Genomic DNA, 20,490 nt, shown 5'->3' on the forward strand with positions numbered 1-20,490 from the left:
TCCGGAGCGGGGAGAAGGAGAGGAGCCAGGACGCCGGCGTGGGACCTCCCGACCAGCACTGGGCTGGAGAAAGCCCATGGTGAGTACAACTTTCTTTTTTTTTTTTGAGCTCGGAGTCCCTTTAAATCCAGCCCTGCTCCTGTGTCACATGACTGTCGATGGCAGATAAGTTAATTTAAAAGCACAGGATGTTAGCAATATGTCTGCCTCCATGTATCAGGAAGTAGAAACAGTGCAGTTTAGGATTTGTATCAGCTGTAACAAAGAAATGTTTATTGTTTAAAGGTTATTATGCTATTGCGTATCTTTTATAGCAGAGAGGACATTCTGAGTTTAGGTCCGCTTTAAAACTTGGTTCTTAAAGGTCAACACATAAGATTTGTGTATATGGGGGGGGGGGGGATGTGGTTGCTTTTGCTGTTTAACCTTATCACCAGGAAGTCCTGAATGCATAGTGACCTGCCACAATTCCAGAAAAACCCCTTTTCCTTCAGATGTTTATTATAGGGTGAATAGTGGGGATGCGTACAGTATGTCCTTACTCTTAGGGGACAGTGTCATGTTGAGACAGACTTCAGTTTAATGCCCGCAAACAGATTCCAGTTGATTCATCAGTCACAGGAGCCTTTTAGTAGAAGAATCTCCTTTCTCACATCTTCAGTGTGGCAGCAGCAGATTCCAACATAAGAGACTTCTTTCCCATACTTCAGGTATGAAAGAAACCTGAAATGAGAGGAATATAATTTTCCTTTTAAAAATGCTGTTTGCTAATCCACTGCCTGTAATGTTCACTGACAGACAGAGAATGAGAATACATAATGCTGCTGAATATGGTTTTAGCCTTATCAGTCAATGAATTTAGCTCAGTAGTAGCCACATTGCCCCTCCTCGAGAGCCTCATTTTATAAACAATCGACATCTTGTGAACAAATGCTCATTTCACGATGGGGGCTTGTTCTCTGTTATGCTGCATTTATGTTATCACAATCACTGTTAAACATGGCAGTGGAATGTAATTGAGGCTTCCATAGCTTTGTATTTGATTGTGCAGTACAAAGTTGGGAGTGGCACAAAAAGGTGGTATAGGAATCAAATTTCCCAGTCAAGTCTCATTAAGGGGAATATTGACTGTGCTTTACATTGGGCTTACATTGTATAGCGTACAATGATCAAAGGAATTGCTCCTAAGAACAGCCAGTATAGATTTCCATGCGAGGATCAAAAGTCCAATCTGAGGTTCTTTTTTGTTCACAGACGCGGCAGAGGGTGTTGATATCGGCGTTCAGTAGAGCTACAAAAGACCCATTTTGCCCGTCGCGTGCTGCTGGTGTTCTTGGTTTTGCTGCTACACACAACTTCTACTCAATGAATGACTGTGCAGGGAAGATCATACCAGTTCTCTGTGCTGTCACCGTGGATCGAGAAAAAAGTGTCAGAGATCAGGTAAATGAAGGTTCAGAACACCAGTCTTTCTTCTGTTACCGTTCCTTTGCCCATATGCAATTCACTTTTTCTCCTGCGTTTCCTCCTAGGACATAGTTTTTCATCTTCTGTTTAAAATAACTTTTCAGCACTCTGCAATTAAAAAGTACAAAACAGTAGGTGAAAAAGTACTATAAAAATTTATTAATGTAACCATTTAATGACACCCTAACGAATGAAAACGTCATGCTTTACCCTATTAACAGCAACATGACGTTTTAATACGTCGCGCTTTCCCGCCACCGCCGCTACCGTCGTGTGTGCGCCGCTACCGCCGACGATTCCGCCGGGATCCCGTGCTGAGTGATTGGGGAAGAGGACCGAACGGTCCTCTACCCAATCGCAGTGCCTGGAGTGAATGGACGTGACCGCGAACAGCGGCTACGTCCATTCACAAAACAGGAAATTGTTACTTTTCAATAAAGTGTAAAAAAAAAAAGAAAAAAGTGTTCACTAGCGCCATCTTGTGGCCAAAAAGTATATTACACATACAAAATACATACATACACAATTACATACACATCATTAATAAAATTACACTTGCAACCCTTCCACCCAAAAAAAAAACTTGTAAAAAAAATTCAGCTTAAAATAAATAAATAAATAGTTTCCTTATGGACTCAGCTTTTTTTTAATCAATATTTTATGGGAGGAAATTAATTTTAATTTATTACATTGGGGCTGGTAATTATGGCCAGAACAAAAAAAAAAAAATAACAGAAAAATAACACCTATATTTCAAAATAATATATTGTCGCCATACAGAAAAGCGCTATACAAATGTTCAGATTATTATTATTATTATTAATATTATTATACATTGTGATAGGGACATAATTTAAATGGTTTAATAATCGGGACAACTGGGCAAATAATGTGTTTGTTTTATCCACAGGAGAATGTTTAATTTTAAAACTATAATGGCTAAAACCTGAGAAATAATGATTTTTTTCTTTTTTTTTTTTTTTTTTTGCTTTTTTCTCATTAAAACGCATTTAGAATAAAAATATTCTTAGCAAAATGTACTACCCACAGAAAGCCTAATTGGTGGTGAAAAAAAACGAGGTATAGATCATTTTCTTGTGATAAGTAGTAATAAAGTTATTAGGGAATAAAAGGGAGGAGCACTGACAAGTGAAAATTGCTCTGGTCCGTTAGAGTAAAAACCCTTGGGGGTGAACTGGTTAAAGGGACTCCGAGCTCTGAGTAAAAATAAAATTTGAACTTACCCGGGGCTTTCTCCATCCCAGCCCTGGTCGGGACGTCCCACGCCGGCCTCCTGGCTCTTCTCCCGGCGGCTGTCCGCATAGCGCGGACAGGCCGGGCCCCCGGGCGACACTGGCGAGTGTCGGAGCTTCTCCTTCCCTATACGTCACAAATGACGTCACACGTCACACGTCATTTGTGACGTATAGGGAAGGAGAAGCTCCGACACTCGCCAGTGTCGCCCGGGGGCCCGGCCTGTCCGCGCTATGCGGACAGCCGCCGGGAGAAGAGCCAGGAGGCCGGCGTGGGACGTCCCGACCAGGGCTGGGATGGAGAAAGCCCCGGGTAAGTTCAAATTTTATTTTTACTCAGAGCTCGGAGTCCCTTTAAGTATTTTCTTTTTTTGTAAATGATTTAAAAGGCATTTTAAAAACGTCACCAAGGAGAAAACTCTGGAGAAAAAGTGAATTGCATATGGGCCCTTGTGTTTCACATTTCCCTATGTCCTGTTTCCTTCATCCCAGGCTTTCAAAGCGATACGCAGCTTCCTGGACAAGCTGGAAACCGTTTCCGAGGATCCTGCACAATTAGCAGAACTTGGTGAGTAAGAGTTTGGTTTGGTGAGCTTGATAAACAAAAAACATCCTTGGTGTGTGCATGACGATTATAAATGATCTAATCAAATTCTGCTTTAAGGGAACCTAAACTGAAGGCAAAAAAAAAAAAGTTTTACTTACCTGGGGTTTCTACCAGCCCCCTGCAGCCACCCTGTGCTCGCGTCGTCACGGAACAATCCTATGGTCCCCCGCAGCATCTGAGTTTCTTTTTCAGCGACTGAGCCAGTCGTTGGCCACTGTGCATCCTCAGTCATGCTCCCGTGCCCGGGAGCATCCTGTGCATGTGCAGTACGCTTCCGGCGGCGGAAGCGTGATAGAGTATGCTCGTGGCAAGGCGCATTGGCCATCCACTTGGCTGAGTTGACGAAAACAAAACTCTGCGCGGGATCGGAGGATCGTTCCTTTATGGCGCAGGTACTGGGCAGTTGCAGGGTTGGTAGAAGCCCCAGTTAAGTGAAACTTTTTTTGTTTTTTTTTTCTCTCACAGTTTAGGTTCCCTTTAAATTCTCCTAAGAAATAAATGAATAAGAAGCACACAATGGTTATATTCCACTTTTGCCTCCTGCTTGCATACATAAGAAGCAGAAGATACCCAGTGGGTTCAATTCACTAAGTCCTCTTCAGCAGGGCCGGATTTGTACTTTTTTCCACCCAAGGCCCACTGTCACCAACCGCCCCCAACATTATTGCCATCTCAATCTGAAAAATCGCCAGTTGCGAGGTACTGCACATTAGGGATGCTCAAATTCGGATTCGGGAGATACCCGGATAGTTGCAATCCGGATATCTCCCAGTAATGCTGTGCGGGCTGGGCGGGGGGGTCAAGCTTACCTCTCTGACGTCTTCTTCGCTCGTCCCTCGGCGCCTCCCATTATGCGGTCCACGCGGCGGTCACGTGACTACAAACACTTCCTCCTTCCGGGTTGAAGGAGGAAGCGTTTGTAGTCACGTGATGCGCGTGGACCGCATCGTGGGAGGCGCCGAGGGACGAACGAAGAAGACGTCAGAGAGGTAAGCTTGACCCCCCGCCCAGCCCGCACAGCATTACTGGGAGATATCCGGATTGCAACTATCCGGGTATCTCCCGAATCCAAATTTGAGCATCCCTGCTGCACATGCACAGCCAAGGCTGCACACTTCCTTGATCGTGCTCCAATGACTGGCAGCATTCTACTCATGTGCAGAATGCTCCTGTCCACGGGGGCACAACTGATGAGGTGCATGGCAAGGGCCACACATGTGCAGTAGCCCACAACTGGTCTAGTGGGCAAGCTTTTGGATGGAGACAGCGGCACAATGTAACAGATAAGGAGAAACTAAGGGACCCGTAAGGCTATGAGGAAATGGAAGAAGCCCCAGGTTAGTAAAATAGAACTTTTCTCCTGTCTCATGTACACTTTAAAGGAAACCTGAGATAAAGTATATGGTTTTATACTTACCTGGGGCTTCCTCCAGCCACCTTGAATCCATCTACTTAATCGCTGTCTGTCTGATCCCCCTCCATGGAGTCTGTGATCCAGCCCAGTCTTGCACCACTGCACATGTGTGGTCCCAGCCTGGCCGCGTACACCCTCCAATCGAAATCCCATGGCTGGGAGAGTTCTGCGCAAATAATGTTGCAGTCTTAGCGAATTGTGCATGTGCAGAACACTCAGCTACGGGAGTGCAATTAGCCGCAGTGAATCACGACAGGGCCAGTTGCGGAATTTACAGTGCCAAACTGAGAAAGTAAGGCGATCAAGCAGATAGACTACAGGGGTCTGGAGAAAACTCATATAGGGCCGTGGCTACTGTACAAATCTGAATAGAAGCTCATAGGGCACAGAATGGACAGAGACAAAGCAAGAGCATTTTGTGACAACAGAAGGGATCACAACAAAGAGAGGATGGGGACTGGTAAGAAGCCCCCTAGGTATAGTTATCATAGGAAATTAGGACTTTTGTTTTCTAAATCAAGACGTTTACTGCTACTGCTTGTTTTCTAAAGGGGGAGGGGACACACAGTGAACATCAGACAGTAAAGTAGTAATTTCAATGGTGTCCACTTACAGCCTGCAGCCTTTATCTCTCCCCTGCTGTCAGACCCTCTGACATCCATCACACACGCTGGAAGGCGATCCGATCGCTGTGCACAGCAGAGAAACTTTTTTCAAAGAGGGGGAAGAAGGTCTCTGCACACTAGGATTCTCATCCATAAATCAACCCCAGCGGCACCGCGAGACCTCAGACCATCACATCCACACACTCCCGGCTGGACTCAGGGCTGGCTAATGTCACGTCACAGTCACATGTAACGTGACTTGATACACACTCACAGCGGGCAGAGAGCGATGAGCCTGTACCTGCTGTATAGGAAGTCGCCGCTGACTCTGCCGGGGCGAGACTTGTGAGAGTCTGCATGCAGGAAGCTGCAGGCTCATTGCAGCCTCACAGTGTGCTGCTCCTAGCTGGCAACCGCGGCCACCCCAGCCAGCTGCTCTGTTCACACAGGCTCAGATGGACAGCCAGAGCGGGGCGGCCGCTGACTTCTTGCTGAGTGGGCAAGCAGCTGTTATGGCAGATGAGCGGTGAAGTTAACCTGTCACCCGCCCTTCGGAATGTGGCAGATTATGTCGCCCTAGTCCTATGCCTTGGGGGCCTGCTCCTAAATCCGGCCCTGCTTTTCAGTACAAAATGATAGAAAAGGGTAAACAAAAAAACATCTCCAACATCTTTTTAGACCATGTCTTCTCTAGTCTCACTGAATCCCTTGTATCTGCCTTTCTCCTGCACCACTGAAGGGATATGGGGGAACCTTTTAGAATGTGCTCTTCTCCTGAATCTGTGCTTTGTTACTTTCTGGTGTCCCGCCTGGCAGTATATTGGATCAAATAAAGTGAGTAGCAGGACATGGGGGCTCTTCTTATTGGTGGACTGCTTTGTCTGTCATTTTTCCAGAGTGCAGATTGTTTGTTACCGGCAGCTCCAGGCTGATTTTAAAATACCAAACCTCTTGCTTTCTTTACCGAATGCTGTAATCTTTGTGAATTGACATTTGAGATATTTACCGCACTAGTTGGCAATTTTACTTTACAATGTGGTAACAGCCTTAGTAAGTTAGCCTTTGACAAGAGGTTTTGTAAAATCAGCTGTTTTCTGCATGACGAATGCGGTAATGCTTAGTGAATTGAACCCATAGTCATGCGAATTACAGACTTACAAATCAATCACACAAGCAAATCAATTGCATGTCACTCTGCAATTTATGTAGTAGAATTAAATAATCTCTATTGACAACCTTAAAGTGAAACTATAGTCCTTCTGCTTGCTTCCCTTTGTTGGCTAGTAAGCAGGATGCTTATAGCTAAACTGCAGAAAACCTCGGTGAAAAAACTATTGTTTACCTAATAAAAGCATTTTATCTCCTTGCCTTCTACTTCTGTATCCCTTTGTGTTCAGGTATCAGTGTAGCTGGGAAATCCCAGAACAGCCAATCCAAAGTGCTACAGTGGCACTGGAAAATGCTGCTAGTACAATATTGGTAATTACCGCTATTCTAGTATTGGGCAGTGGTAGTTCCGATAGTAAAATATCATTAAAATGTACTGATATTTTATTAATGCTAAACCTAACCTTATCCTCACATAAGCCTTCCCTCTACTGATGTGTAACGCTAACTGAGCCTATTGCCTGCTATTTGTAGTCGCCTAGTATCGCCCACTATTTTGTCGGGCGTCTCCGGCACCCAAATCTTTGATATTAGTCAGTATTAACTGTGGCGCGCAAACTTCCGGATCTCTTCTGGCTCCCAAATTATTTCGGCATAACTCGGGGAGTTTCTGATGCATCATTTTGTGCTCCCGTACTTGTTCTGCCGACGCTTCATCCGAAGTCCCAAGCTGCTCCGTGAAGCACTCGGCATTCTTTGTCATCGGGACAGCGGTGGCGTTCGTAACGGCGGATTGTTTGTACATCGGAAGTTCATAAACTGAGGATCACCTGTACTAGGGAATTTACGGCAGAATTGATCCAAGGATTTATCTGATTGACACACACATGTTTTAGGGGCTTAATTTCCTGATTTTTAATCCTTTTGAGGCGTGCTAGGTATAACTTAACCACTTAGGCCTAACTGGACGAATATATTTGTCCAGTATAGTTGTGGAGACTGCACCACCAGTTTGTTACTAAGTTTAACCGTGAAGAGTTATAGAATACATTTTGGTGTGTCATAAAGCTTGGGTGCACGTCACATAAAAAATGGGTAGGGATAAACTCAATCCAACATAAAAAAGCAGTTTTCAAAACTATGATCAAACTTAGAAAAGTCTTAGCAAAACTACAAGAGACATATGTGGTAACATTTTAACCCTGATAAATTGTAGGATGGAGTTTAGAGAGTTTTAGGGTTGAGGCCCATGTCTTGTGTATTCTTTTTAGTCATAAACTGAATCAAAAGCAATTAAATGTTTGCATATTCTGTACTAAAATAAGACTTGTAAAATGAAAACAAAGTGACAGAATATAAGGAAAAAAAGTGTATTGTTACCTTAGGAACTTGGCTTTTTAAATATGTATTCCATGAGGGTATATTACTATATTTTTGCAAATAAGGTCACAATCCTCGATAGTTTACAATGATAAAGCAAAAAAACACAAAACAGAAAAAAGACACCTTTATTTCCAAATACAATGTCACCATACATTGTGCTAGGAACATAATCTAAATGTTATGATAACCAGGATGGATGAGCAGATACAATTTGTGGGTTTCACTTCTATTTAGCACTGTTTATTGTAAAGCTATATTGGATGTAAATGGAGAAATAGTGTTTATTCAATTTTTTTACCTTAATTTCCCTTTGAAATGAAAATAAGGTCATTACTAAACAAAATTTTCGAACACTAAAAGCCTAATTTGTCCTGAAACAAAAAACAATATATAGATAATTTAGGTGTGATTAGTAGTAATATTTATTGATGAATGAATGGGCGCAGTGCTGAAATGTGAAAATTGCTCTCGTCCTGAAGTGGTTAAAGCCAAAAAGTCTACAATGTTTTCAAGATGTTGTAGCCTTTTTTATATTAGTAAAAGCAGATGAAAAATCATGGTATCCAAAGAATCTTTAAAAAAAGAGCTTTATTCTTATCTAGTAAATCTGTAGCTATGAAGTAAGTGGGGTCAGGTGATGTGCTCTGTGCTCACACTGAATGACTAGCTTGTTCCCACTCACAGCTGCTCCTCGACTACCGCTTGTGGGTCAAGGGGAAGGGATTTGGACAACATCCAGAAACCTGGGTACCTATTCACTCTGTTCTCCTGTGCTTTCTCCCAGGACTCATGAATAGGCAGGTGTGCATTTCATGCACAAATATGATTCTTATATTATTGCTGTTAAATTCTTTTGACAGAAAAAGATGTATATGCAGCATCAACAAACCCAAGCGTTGTGGGTGGCTGGGCAGGCTGGGCTGTTACTGGAGTCTCATCCTTGACCTCAAAGTTCATCCGGACCAGTGCGGCACCTGGACAGGAAGTAACAGCAACCACTGCAGCATCTGGGCCTCCGGTGCCCACAACTGCATCACCAGCTGCAGCCAGCAAACCAGGTGAGTGGTCCACATAATTACAAGACTTGAGTTCCTAGTCTCCTACTTAATATAAATATTGTTACAAACATTCTTTCTAGCACAGAAATATGTTTCACGATAAATAAACAAATACCTGTCACTGTTTTCATACAAAATAAACCAACCTTTGACATCCCACAAACATCATCATGTAGTGCAGCAGAAGGAGGAGCCAGGCAACTGGGAGCCCAGGAGAGGATACTATAGCAACCTCTTTCCTGAATGCTTAACTGTGTATAATCTGCATATTGGGTCAGGTGAATGAACATGCTGCATACTATGCAATGGGGATACCGGTGGCTACAGATGGGTGGGGAGGTTGTTGGATTGTTCCATTGTGCACATTAAAGGGACTCCGAGCAGTGCAGAAACTATGGAAAGATGCATATCATTTTAAAGCTCTCTTTCTCCTCTTTCCAATGATATATAAACCGCCGCCCTATGCCTTTTAGTTTTCGCTATTTTCGCGATTGAAATTGCCGTGAAAATAGAGAAAACTAAAAGGCGTAGGGCGACGATTTAGGGGTCGTCAGAAAGAGGAGAAAGAGAGCTTTAAAATGATATTCATCTTTCCATAGTTACATTGTATTACACAGGGCGACTTTTTTCAAAGTCAGCAGCTCCATTCAGCAGAATGAAGCTGCTGACTAAATCGTCGCCCTACGCCTTTTAGTTTTCTCTATTTTTGCGATCGAAATCACGGCCGCGGCAATTTCAACCGCGAAAATAGCGAAAACTAAAAGGCGTAGGGCGGCGGTTTATATATCATTGGAAAGAGGAGAAAGAGAGCTTTAAAATGATATGAATCTTTCCAAAGTTTTTGCACTGCTCGGAGTCCCTTTAAGATTGGTACATCACACTAGTGTCTGTGAGCAACAGTGGTTGGAGTAAAGGTCCCTTCAGTTAATATGCAAGTCAGCCATGTTCTCTCAGGTAGACATGGGGTGGGATATTTGGTTTATATTAGTTACAGCAACACTTTAAAAGTAAGCTTTCTGCACAGTATACATTGTCTATTTTTGTACATACATTTTTCCTAGTGAAACAACATTCAGTGATTTTAGTGGCACCATTTTCTCTATATGTGATTTGAGTGCCCTTTTCGGAGAACACACTGCAGGCATGATTTAATATCCGTTTGTGTTCAGTGGCTGAAGAACTAACACAACAACTGGCATAATACTTTGCTGCCATGCCATTTCTTGTCACATTTTTAATCAGTGTGTGTGTGTGTGTGTGTGTGTGTGTGTGTGTGTGTGTGTGTGTGTGTGTGTGTGTGTGTGTGTGTGTGTGTGTGTGTGTGTGTGTGTGTGTGTGTGTGTGCGCACAGCCTTACTCTTCTGTGTTGGCAAATTGTATTACAGATTGCTGCTGCTACTAATCATTAATAACTGATCGATGCTGAGGCCCATTTGTAGTAATGGAATTGCCATTGAGAGTCATTGGTGTGTGTGTGTGATGACATATGCTTTTGTATGTTGGATTAGATGCTGTTCCTGCATCCGTTCCCCCTGTAGTATCATCCCCGGCATCCCGGTATGAGCCTGAGGAGGATGATAATGAGCCTGATGAGAACCCATTAGACCGGTGGGATGATGAAGACTGGGGGAGTCTGGAGGTAATGTGTTATACTTGAAATCTTTAGGATGTAATCATATACCGTATATACTCGCATATAAGCCGACCCGCATATAAGCCGACCCCCCAACTTTTCCCTGAAAAAACAGGGAAAAATGATTGACCCCCATATAAGCTGGGGGTAGGAAATTCTGGATTGGTGCAGCCCCCCAGTGTGTCCCAGTATAGCTAGTATAGTGCCCAGTATAGGTAGGTAGTGTCCAGTATAGCTAGTATAGTGCCCAGTATAGCTAGTAAAGTGCCCAGTATAGCCAGTATAGTGCCCAGTATAGCCAGTATAGCGCCCAGTATGGGTAGGTAGTGCCTCAGTTTAGCTAGTATAGTGCCCCAGTATGGCTAGTAAAGTGCCCAGTTTAGCCAGTATAGTGCCCAGTTTAGCCAGTATAGTGCCCAGTTTAGCCAGTATAGTGCCCAGTTTAGCTAGTATAGTGCCCCAGTATGGCTAGTATAGTGCCCAGTTTAGCCAGTATAGTGCCCAGTTTAGCCAGTATAGTGCCCAGTTTAGCTAGTATAGTGCCCCAGTATGGCTAGTAAAGTGCCCAGTTTAGCCAGTATAGTGCCCAGTTTAGCCAGTATAGTGCCCAGTTTAGCTAGTATAGTGCCCCAGTATGGCTAGTAAAGTGCCCAGTTTAGCCAGTATAGTGCCCAGTTTAGCCAGTATAGTGCCCAGTTTAGCTAGTATAGTGCCCCAGTATGGCTAGTAAAGTGCCCAGTTTAGCGCCCAGTTTAGCTAGTATAGTGCCCAGTTTAGCTAGTATAGTGCCCAGTTTAGCCAGTATAGTGCCCAGTTTAGCTAGTATAGTGCCCCAGTATGGCTAGTATAGTGCCCAGTTTAGCCAGTATAGTGCCCAGTTTAGCTAGTATAGTGCCCAGTTTAGCCAGTATAGTGCCCAGTTTAGCTAGTTTAGTGCCCAGTTTAGCCAGTATAGTGCCCAGCAGAGGTAGGTAGTGCTCCCCCCGCGGCCGCCGCTGCTATTACCTGCTTAGGCAGCGGCCGCTTCCTAATCCGCGTTCCTCTTCTGAACTTCCAGCGTGTATCACAGCAGCGTGCCCGGCGCTGCTGCTGTGACGATGCAGAGTGCAGGAAAGAGCGCGGCTCCCTATAGCGGCGATCTGTATTGCCGTTACCAGGGGAACCGCTCTTTCCTGCCCCCTGCATCGTCACAGCAGCAGCGCCGGGCGCGCTTCTGTGATACACGCTGAAAAGTTTCAGAAGAGGAACGCGGATTAGGAAGCGGCCGCTGCCTAAGCAGGTAATAGCAGCGGCGGCCGCGGGGGGAGCAGGGAGGGGGGGAGCAGGGCGCGGACCACCCACCACCCACCACTAGACCACCAGGGAAGACTCGCATACAAGCCGACCCCCCAACTTTTGACCCCCTTTTTGGGGGTCAAAAATTCGGCTTGTATGCGAGTATATACGGTACTTGTATTCTTATGAGCTGATTTAAATCATGTCATTTTCTGTTCAGGATACAGATCACAACAAGGGACAAATGGAGAGTGATGACTGGGACACAGCCTGGGATCAGAGCAGTAGTAAGAAGACACAGGAGAAGACAGTAAGAGAGATTGTATTGAATATCAGCCGTACATTTCTTCTACAAGATTGGTAATGTGAAAATAAATATTTCTTCCTCGGTTATTAAAGTGTAAAGAAGATGAGAAGGAAGCACTCCTTGTGTTTAACAGTATAAAATAGATCCTCACCTTTTATTAGATGGCTGCAGAGGCCAATATTGACAGTTCAAGCGTTCAGTATTAGTAGATAAACCTCTGTTGATATGTTGTCTGTCTCGTCTGTGTGGAAGCACAGTCATGGGATCCAATATGGAAGCCATTGAAGCTCTGCAGTAGGAATGGCCAAAAACGTTCGACAGCAAGCTGTTCCTGGCGAATGACGACCATTTGCATTTTACTGCAAGTTTTCGTGTCCAAAATTTTCGTCCACAGTTAACATTGAAGTCAATGGCCACCGACTTAAAGGGAAGGTTCAGGGAGGGGGGAAAAAAATAAAAATCCATATCCACTTACCTGGGGCTTCCTCCAGCCTGTGGCAGGCGCCCTCGCCGCCGCTCCGCAGGCTCCCGGTGGCCGACCCGACCTGGCCGGCTGCCAGGTCGGGCTCTTCTGCGCTCCAACGACGGGCTCTTCTGCGTCCCACGCGGGAGCGCTGATGTCATCGGACGTCCCCCGGGTGTACTGCGCAGTACAGGCCGGAGGACGTCCGATGACGTCAACGTGCCCCCGTGATGCGCAGATTGGAGCGCAGAAGAGCCAGACCTGGCAGCCGGGCCTGGCCAGGTCGGGTCGGCCACCAGAGACGACCGGGAGCCTCTGGATCGGCGGCGAGGGCACCTCCTGCCTGCCACAGGCTGGAGGAAGCCCCAGGTAAGTGGATATGGATTTTTATTTTTTTCCCCCCTCCCTGAACCTTCCCTTTAAGCAGTTAATAGCAAAGCCCCCATTCATGCTAGAATCCTCACATTTTCAGGGTGTGTTAAAGGACTTCCGAGGCGATGAATACAATATGTTTACTCACCTGGGGCTTCTTCCAGCCCTTAGCAGCCGTTTCAGTCCCTCCCTGCAGCCTCCTCCTTGGTGTCCCGCTGGCCGCACGTAATGATCAGCAACCCACCAGTGGGTCGGCTCTTCTGCGCCTGCATCGGCACTCGTGCATGTGTGTCTACGTCATCTGGCGTGTACTGCACCTGCGCACAACTAGAGGAGCTGACCTGCCGGCGGGTCACTGATCATTATGGGTGGTCAGCAGGACACCGAGGAGGAGGAGGCTGTGGCGAGGAACTGAAACAGCTGCTAGGGGCTGGAAGAAGCCCCAGGTGAGTAAACATAGATTGTATTCGTTGCCTTGGATGTCCTTTAAAGGACAACTGAAGCGAGAGGAATACGGAGGCTGCCATATTTATTTCCTTTTAACCACTTAACGACCAGCACTGTTTTGTATGATCTGTGCTGGGTGGGCTCTTCAGTCCCCAGCACAGATCAGGTGGCAGGCAGGGCGATTAGACTTCCCCCCCCCCCCTTTTTTTTCCCCACTATGGGGATGTCCTGTTGGGGGGGCCTGATCGCTGCCGCCTAATTGTGCCTAGCGGGGGTGCCTCAAAGCTCCCCTCCGCAGCGATATTCCCCCCTCCCTCTCCTTCCCTCCCTCCCCTTCTCGATATAGGCGGTACAGGACAGCGATCCGTCCTGTACCACCTCAGATAGGCTTCAGCCTATCAGATGGCGGCGATCCCCGGCCAATCAGAGGCCGGGTATGGCCGATCTTCTTTGTGACAGCAGCGCCGTAAAACGTAAACACCGGGGATTACGCCTTCGGGTGTTTACATTTAGCCTACGAGCCGCGATCGGAGGCTCGCAGGCTGTTCACGGAGCCTGGCTCCGTGAACTGACAGGAAATGTTTCCATGGAAACACAGGTGGGATCGGCGGCAGCTGGTCGTTAAGTGGTTAAACAATACCAGTTGCCTGGCAGCCCTGCTGATCTATTTGGGTGCAGTAGTGAGTGAATCACACCAGAAACAAGCATGCAGCTAATCCAATTAGATCTGACAATAATGTCAGACTCACCTGATCTGCTGCATAGTTGTTCAGGGTCTATGGCTAAAAGGATTAGAGGCAGAGGATCAGCAGGACAGGTGATCAAACACTACCAAATAAAAGGTACCAGGGAATATGAAATCAAACACTAACGTCCTAAGAGCTATTGCCCTATGGGTACATAAAGAAGCAGTAACTTTTATTATAAACACCAAAATTGTATTAAAAGACGTGGTCTTTAGTGTGACAAAAGACCGCTGTGAAGGTCTTATAAATAAGACTACCCATTAAAAATGTCTGCAGGGGTCTTTGCTTATCCCCCTCCACTTGCACGTCTCATATAAAGTGGGGTGTAGCTATCCCACAGATATAATTGGTATGCTTCAACAGTAACAGAATATGTGGGGTGATTATAGAGACACTACCAGCAGAGTTGTGTGACAGTACTGGTGTGCTGTAAGGCATACAAAAATCAACCCCATACATAATTTGCCCAAAATGGGAGGAAGACATGTCTTTTAACCACTTTATACCCAAAGGTGCGGATACTTCCGTCCCTTTTTGCATCCTTTCACCCCCAGGGACGGAGATATCCGCACCTCCCGCGCTCCTGCCGCTGCCCGCGCTCCCGCTCTCGTGCATGCCGCCGCCCGCTCGCCCGGAGATCAATGAACGGGAAAAACGTTCCCGTTCGTTGATCTAATCCCCCTGCAATGATCGGCTGCTTCTATGAGAAGCAGCGATCATTATGAAAAAAAAAAAAGTTTCCCAGCCTCATAACACTTCCTGCAAGCGTACTTCCTGCTCTTGCAGGTCGCATAAACAAAAAGTTACTGTGGCCATCTTGTGGCCAAATAGTAAAACTACACCCTAAAGCATTTTTCAAATACAAATACATTAGTTTTACACAAAAAAATTAACTCATTACCTCCCACACTCCCTTTTTTTTTTTTTTTTTTTTTTTTTTTTTTTTGTAATAAAATTAAAAAAAAAATTTTTTTTACAATAAAAAAAATACATAGTTACCTTAGGGACTGAACTTTTTAAATATTTATGTCAAGAGGGTATAACACTGTTACTTTATAAACTATAGGCTTGTAATTAGGGATGGACGCAAAACTGAAAAACATGCACCTTTATTTCCAAATAAAATTGTCGCCAAACATTGTGATAGGGACATAATTTAAACGTTTTATAACCGGGACAAATGGGCAAATAAATTTCATGGGATTTAAAGAGGCACTGAAGCGAAAAAAAAAATGATGATATTATGATTTGTATGTGTAGTACAGCTAAGAAAAAAAACATTTAAGATCAGATACATCAGTCTAATTGTTTCCAGTACAGGAAGAGTTGAGAAACTCCAGTTGTTATCTCTATGCAAAAAAGCTATTAAGCTCTCAGACTAACTTAGTCGGGGAGAGGGCTGTTATCTGACTTTTATTATCTCAACTGTAATTGAACTGTTTACTTTTCCTCTGCTAGAGGAGAGTTCATTACTTCACAGACTGCTCTGAAAGACTCATTTTGAATGCTGAGTGTTGTGTAATCTGCACATATTATAGAGTGATGCAATGTTAGAAAAAACACTATATACCTGAAAATAAAAATATGAGAATATTTTCTTTGCTGCTAATCTTCTAGTAATTATTCATAGTACACAACCAATTCATTATATCATATATTTTTTTTTCGCTTCAGTGTCTCTTTAATTACAGTAGCTTGCATTATTTAAAAACTATAATGGCAGAAAACGGAAAAATAATAATTTTTTTTCCCACATTTTTTCCTATTTTCCCATTAAAACACATTTAGAATAAAATAATTCTTGGCATAATGTCCCACCTAAAGAAAGCCTAATTGGTGGCGAAAAAAACCAAGATATAGTTCATTTAATTGCGATAAGTAATGATAAAGTTATAGACGAATGAATGGAAGGCGTGCTGAAAGGTGAAAATTGCTCTGGTGCTCAAGGGGTAACCAGTGAACTAGTATTGCTTAAAAGGAAATGCATATGGCAGCCTCCATATCCCTCTCACTTCAGTTGTCCTTGAAATCCCATTTACTTAGCTGGGGCTTTCTCCAGCCCCTCGCAGCTGTCTGTCCAATGCAGACAGCTCCGCTCTCCGCCACCGGCCCAGGGTCCCCACACGGTGCAGAGGACCACCTCAAGGCCGTCCTTACTGCGCCTGCGCAAAGCGCTGCTGTCAATCACGGCCACGTTGTCCGTGGCTTACTGCGCAGGCGCAGTAAGCCGCAGACAACGTGGCTGTGATTGACAGCGGTGCGTCACACAGGCGCTGTAAGGACAACCTTGAGGTCGTCCTCTGCACCATGCGGGGACTCCGGGCCGGTGGCGGAGAGCAGAGCTGTCTGCATTGGACAGACAGCTGCGAGGGGCTGGAGAAAGCCCCAGCTAAGTAAATAGGATTTCATTAATTTTCGCCTGATTCCTTTAAGGAGAACAGTGGTAACTATGGACATTTTTTTATTTTTTGTTACGTTTCCCCCCTCCCATCAAAAAAAAAATCCTTGTTGTTTTTGAGAAATTCTATTTTAAGTTTGATGGGGAGAAAGGTTTTCTTTAAATGCGGTTAAATGACAGATAATCCTACCATCAGTAGCGTTCTGCGCAGGAGTGGTACGAGAAAATCTCTACTGCGTAGGCGCAGTGGCCATCGAGCGGGTGCTGGTAGAAGCCCCAGGTAAATAAAATGCTTTTTTTTTTTTTAATTATTATTATTTATTTTTTTAACTACACTTTAGCCACTTGAGGACCATGGTGTTAAACCCCCCTAAAGACCAGGCCATTTTTCATAAATTGGGCCACTGCAGCTGCAAGGCCGCACAACTCAGCACACAAGTGATTTGCCCCCCCCCCCCCCCTTTTCTCCCCACCAACAGAGCTCTCTGTTGGTGGGGTCTGATCGCTCCCCCATTGTTTGTTTGTTTGTTTTCTCATTCTTTTTTAATAAAAATGTTTTGTTTTTTTTATAATTTTCCCTCCCTCCCCCAGTCAGCCTATCACTGCGATCGGCGGTGATAGGCTTCACTGCCGATCTCTTCTGTGCTGCCTTAGATCGCAGCGCTGTACAGGTATGTTAGACGGCGCCGGTGGGAGACTGAAGGCGGAGAGGAGCTCTGCCTTCCAAGCTGAGATGTGCGCGATCTCCTGCTAGCCACATAGGCCTGTCACGCAAATCGGCGTGGAGCGGTCCTGGGGCTGCCGCCACGTTCACACCAATTGGCGTGGAGCGTTTGGCAAGAAGTTAAAACTCTACATTTAACTTATGTACGCCACTTATTTCCCTTTAGCTAGATCAGGACTCTTCCCACACACTTAGTCTGCCCACTTCACAAACCTTTGATGTTTGGTTGTTTACTTTGCTGCACAGGCCTAATTTTTGGAAGGCTGACACTGATTACCTATTTTAGCAATATGCATTTGCTTTCTCATGTGAAAGTTCTATAGTCAGAGTAGCATTGTTGTTTTATGTCCATTTTTAGTACATTAATGTGTACTTGTCATAAAAAGATGGAGGTATCGTATTGTCATAAAGGTATCCTTTGCATTCAGTCTTGAAAGTGTCTCTTTCCTGTCCACCAGTGGTGTTTTGGAAGTGTGCAAACCTCCTTCTTTCCTGCCCACTGTAACTTCAATGGCAGCTCTCCAGTATTTCGTGAGATGTAGCAGTGCTGATTTCCCTTATTGAGACAAAAGAAGTGGAGGCCGGATGTGTAGCCGTACCTAGACTGTAGATAACTGTTATTTTAATTTTTTTTACGTTTTCGCAGCCAGTGCAGTCACTGTCCAAACCAGCCTATTTTGGAATTTCAGTTGATAATAGAAAACCTAATACAAGAAAGTATAATGGGCCCATTCCTACTTGTATGCTTCTCGCTTCTCAAGGACTTTTTAGTCATTTTTCTGCTCTTGGCATATGGACCACTTGTTTAAATATAATGGGCATACAATTGTGTGCTTTGTAAAGTCCGTATCAATGGACCCTTATGAGTAAATTACACATGGTACAATGCAAAGATAACTCAGGATAACATTGCCATTGCTCAGTAACCTATGAGGATGCACCTGAGCAGCTTCAATGTCTTGGCTTCAGAGTCTTCAGACAGCTCCATCCGGCCGGAGGTTTCAGTCTATCTCCACTAGGATCTCAAGGCACAGGAACAGCTTCTTCCCCTCAGCAGTCAACTCGCTGAAGTCTTCTCCCTCTGCCCCCCCCCCCAACCCCACACCTTAGGTCGTTCTTCCCTTCTATTCTGTAACCGACGATCCACATTTGCACTGCTGAACATTGTACATGATTGTGATCAAATTCTATGTTAAATTGCCTTATTTGTTTGGATTTTGCTACCCTATTATCTCTACCTGTATATGTGTTAAAGGTGTCTTTGTCGTATGTTGTGTGTCCTATTCTTTACTTGAGCTCTGTACATGCCAAGCCCAATTCCGGGCACGACCCAGTTATGCTTGGCGAAATAAAAATGATTCTGTCTTTATACAGGCTGCAAATGTGCCTTCCAAAACCAAGCTGAATACTGTGAGTGGTCTGAAAGCTACGGATACTAGGAATGTTACAGAGGAAAGCTGGGGCTGGGAAGATTCCTTTCAACCGGTTTCCAGTGCCAAAAGCAAAGCAACGTCTACATTATTCCAGCCAGAAGGCACAAGGCTAGCAAGTGAATACAACTGGGACACTACAGGAGGCGGACATGTGGACCTCTTCGCTGTGGCTTCAGAAAAATCAAGTCAGGTAATAAAGAACTTCTATAGTGTTTAGGGTTGGACATATGGGGGATTTTCACTTACCCCTATTCCAAAACCTTTGAGTCAGGCTAGGAACACACTGGGTGGAAAACACCAGGGTTTTTGCTGCTACAGAAAGTCTACGGAAAACCTTTTTCAGTTTTGCAGTCTCTTACAGTAGGTTTTCCCAGTATTGTAGATTACTGTAAGTGACTGGCATTGAAAAATAGTATCTACTTTAAGTGACTGTGCTATTGGAAAGAAGTAATTTTACTCTGACGAAAAACTAAAATGTGAATTTGTCCCAGTGCTCCAAAAAATAGATCGGTTTAGTGGACAAATAACTTTTGGGTGAATCTATGTGATGTATTACTAACACATTTTAAACTTGTGTTTTTGTTTGAGGGAGAATGGTCTTTAGCGCACAGCACTGTTCCATTCAGTAAGGCAGGTTGTACGCTTGTTAAATGTACATGCCATTTTTTTCAAAAGCATGATCACCGCACAAGTAATGTACATTTGTGCTCATAAGTTTACATACCTTGGCAGAATGTATTATTTCTTAACCATTTTTCATGAATATTAATAACACAAACCCTTTACTTTCACTCATGGTTAGTGGTTGGCTGAAGCCCTTTAGGGCTAGTTCACACTTGCTTTAAAAATGTATCCGTAGCTACGTTTTTTGTCCCGGACGAAAAAAACTGAGCCACGGATACCAATGTTAAAAATAGGAACAGTACACACTCAAGTTAAAAACGTATCCGTGTGCGATCCGCGGAATACGTTTTTAAACCCGGAACGCAGAGTCCGGACTTGCAGCATTTTTCACGGACCCGTATACACGTACGGGTAGTGAAAATCAATGGGGAAACGGGCCTCCCTCTTTACTGACATTTTGGGACACTGGAAACGGATCAGTTTCCAGTGTCCCTTGGTGAAGGATGGGGCCACCATGCTGGAGGGGGGTAGCAGCCAGGACGGGGGGCTGCGGGCAAAGCGGCGGCCAGGGGGGGGTAACACCCCCCCTTGCTCACCTGTGTGCCCCCCGTCCCCGCTCCGCCTCCAGTTTGCACATAATGGAATAAATCGTACCTAAGGAAGTTCGGCGAGCTGGGCACTTCCGCCCACACCGCTCGAGTCACTTCCTGCGATGCCGCCCACTGAAATACAGAGGCAGGAAGTGACGGCGAGTGGTGTGGGCGCAAAAGCCCAGCTCGCCGAACTTAGGTACAATTTATTACATTATGTGCGAGCTGGAGAGGGAGCGGGGACGGGGGGCACCCAGGTGAGCAGGGGGGGGGGTGACCCCCCTGGCCGCCGCTTTGCCCGCAGCCCCCCATTGTGGCTACTACCCCCTCTAGCAAAAAAAAAAAAAACCACGCAAACGGATCCAGAACGTGTGCTGCAAAAAAGGCAGCACGGATCCGTTTGCATTCCGGTTTTTGAAAATCGGAGCCCGGACCGCGGATGCGTCCCGCACCTGGAGCTAGTGTGGCCCTAGCCATAGTGTCAAAACTGTCTAAATAATTACTACTCAAATGACCCTGATCAAAAGGTTACATACCCCAGTTCCATACCATGTTTTGCCCCCTTGAACATCAATGACAGCTTG

At 45.0% G+C, this 20,490-nt stretch overlaps 1 protein-coding gene across 1 annotated transcript in view; it reads left to right on the forward strand.

Moving 5' to 3' along the window:
- Window positions 1–20,490, forward strand: part of SCYL1 (SCY1 like pseudokinase 1) — a 107,989-nt gene that overhangs the window by 67,835 nt on the left and 19,664 nt on the right. Inside the window, exons 11-16 of the mRNA XM_068259437.1 lie at window positions 1,255–1,443; window positions 3,213–3,288; window positions 8,697–8,894; window positions 10,403–10,533; window positions 12,023–12,112; window positions 18,634–18,882. Coding sequence (XP_068115538.1) covers window positions 1,255–1,443; window positions 3,213–3,288; window positions 8,697–8,894; window positions 10,403–10,533; window positions 12,023–12,112; window positions 18,634–18,882 — 933 coding nt within the window. The remainder of the gene's footprint in view (window positions 1–1,254; window positions 1,444–3,212; window positions 3,289–8,696; window positions 8,895–10,402; window positions 10,534–12,022; window positions 12,113–18,633; window positions 18,883–20,490) is intronic.

The sequence above is a fragment of the Hyperolius riggenbachi genome, chromosome 11, assembly GCF_040937935.1.
Source record: "Hyperolius riggenbachi isolate aHypRig1 chromosome 11, aHypRig1.pri, whole genome shotgun sequence".
NCBI classification, from domain to species: domain Eukaryota; kingdom Metazoa; phylum Chordata; class Amphibia; order Anura; family Hyperoliidae; genus Hyperolius; species Hyperolius riggenbachi.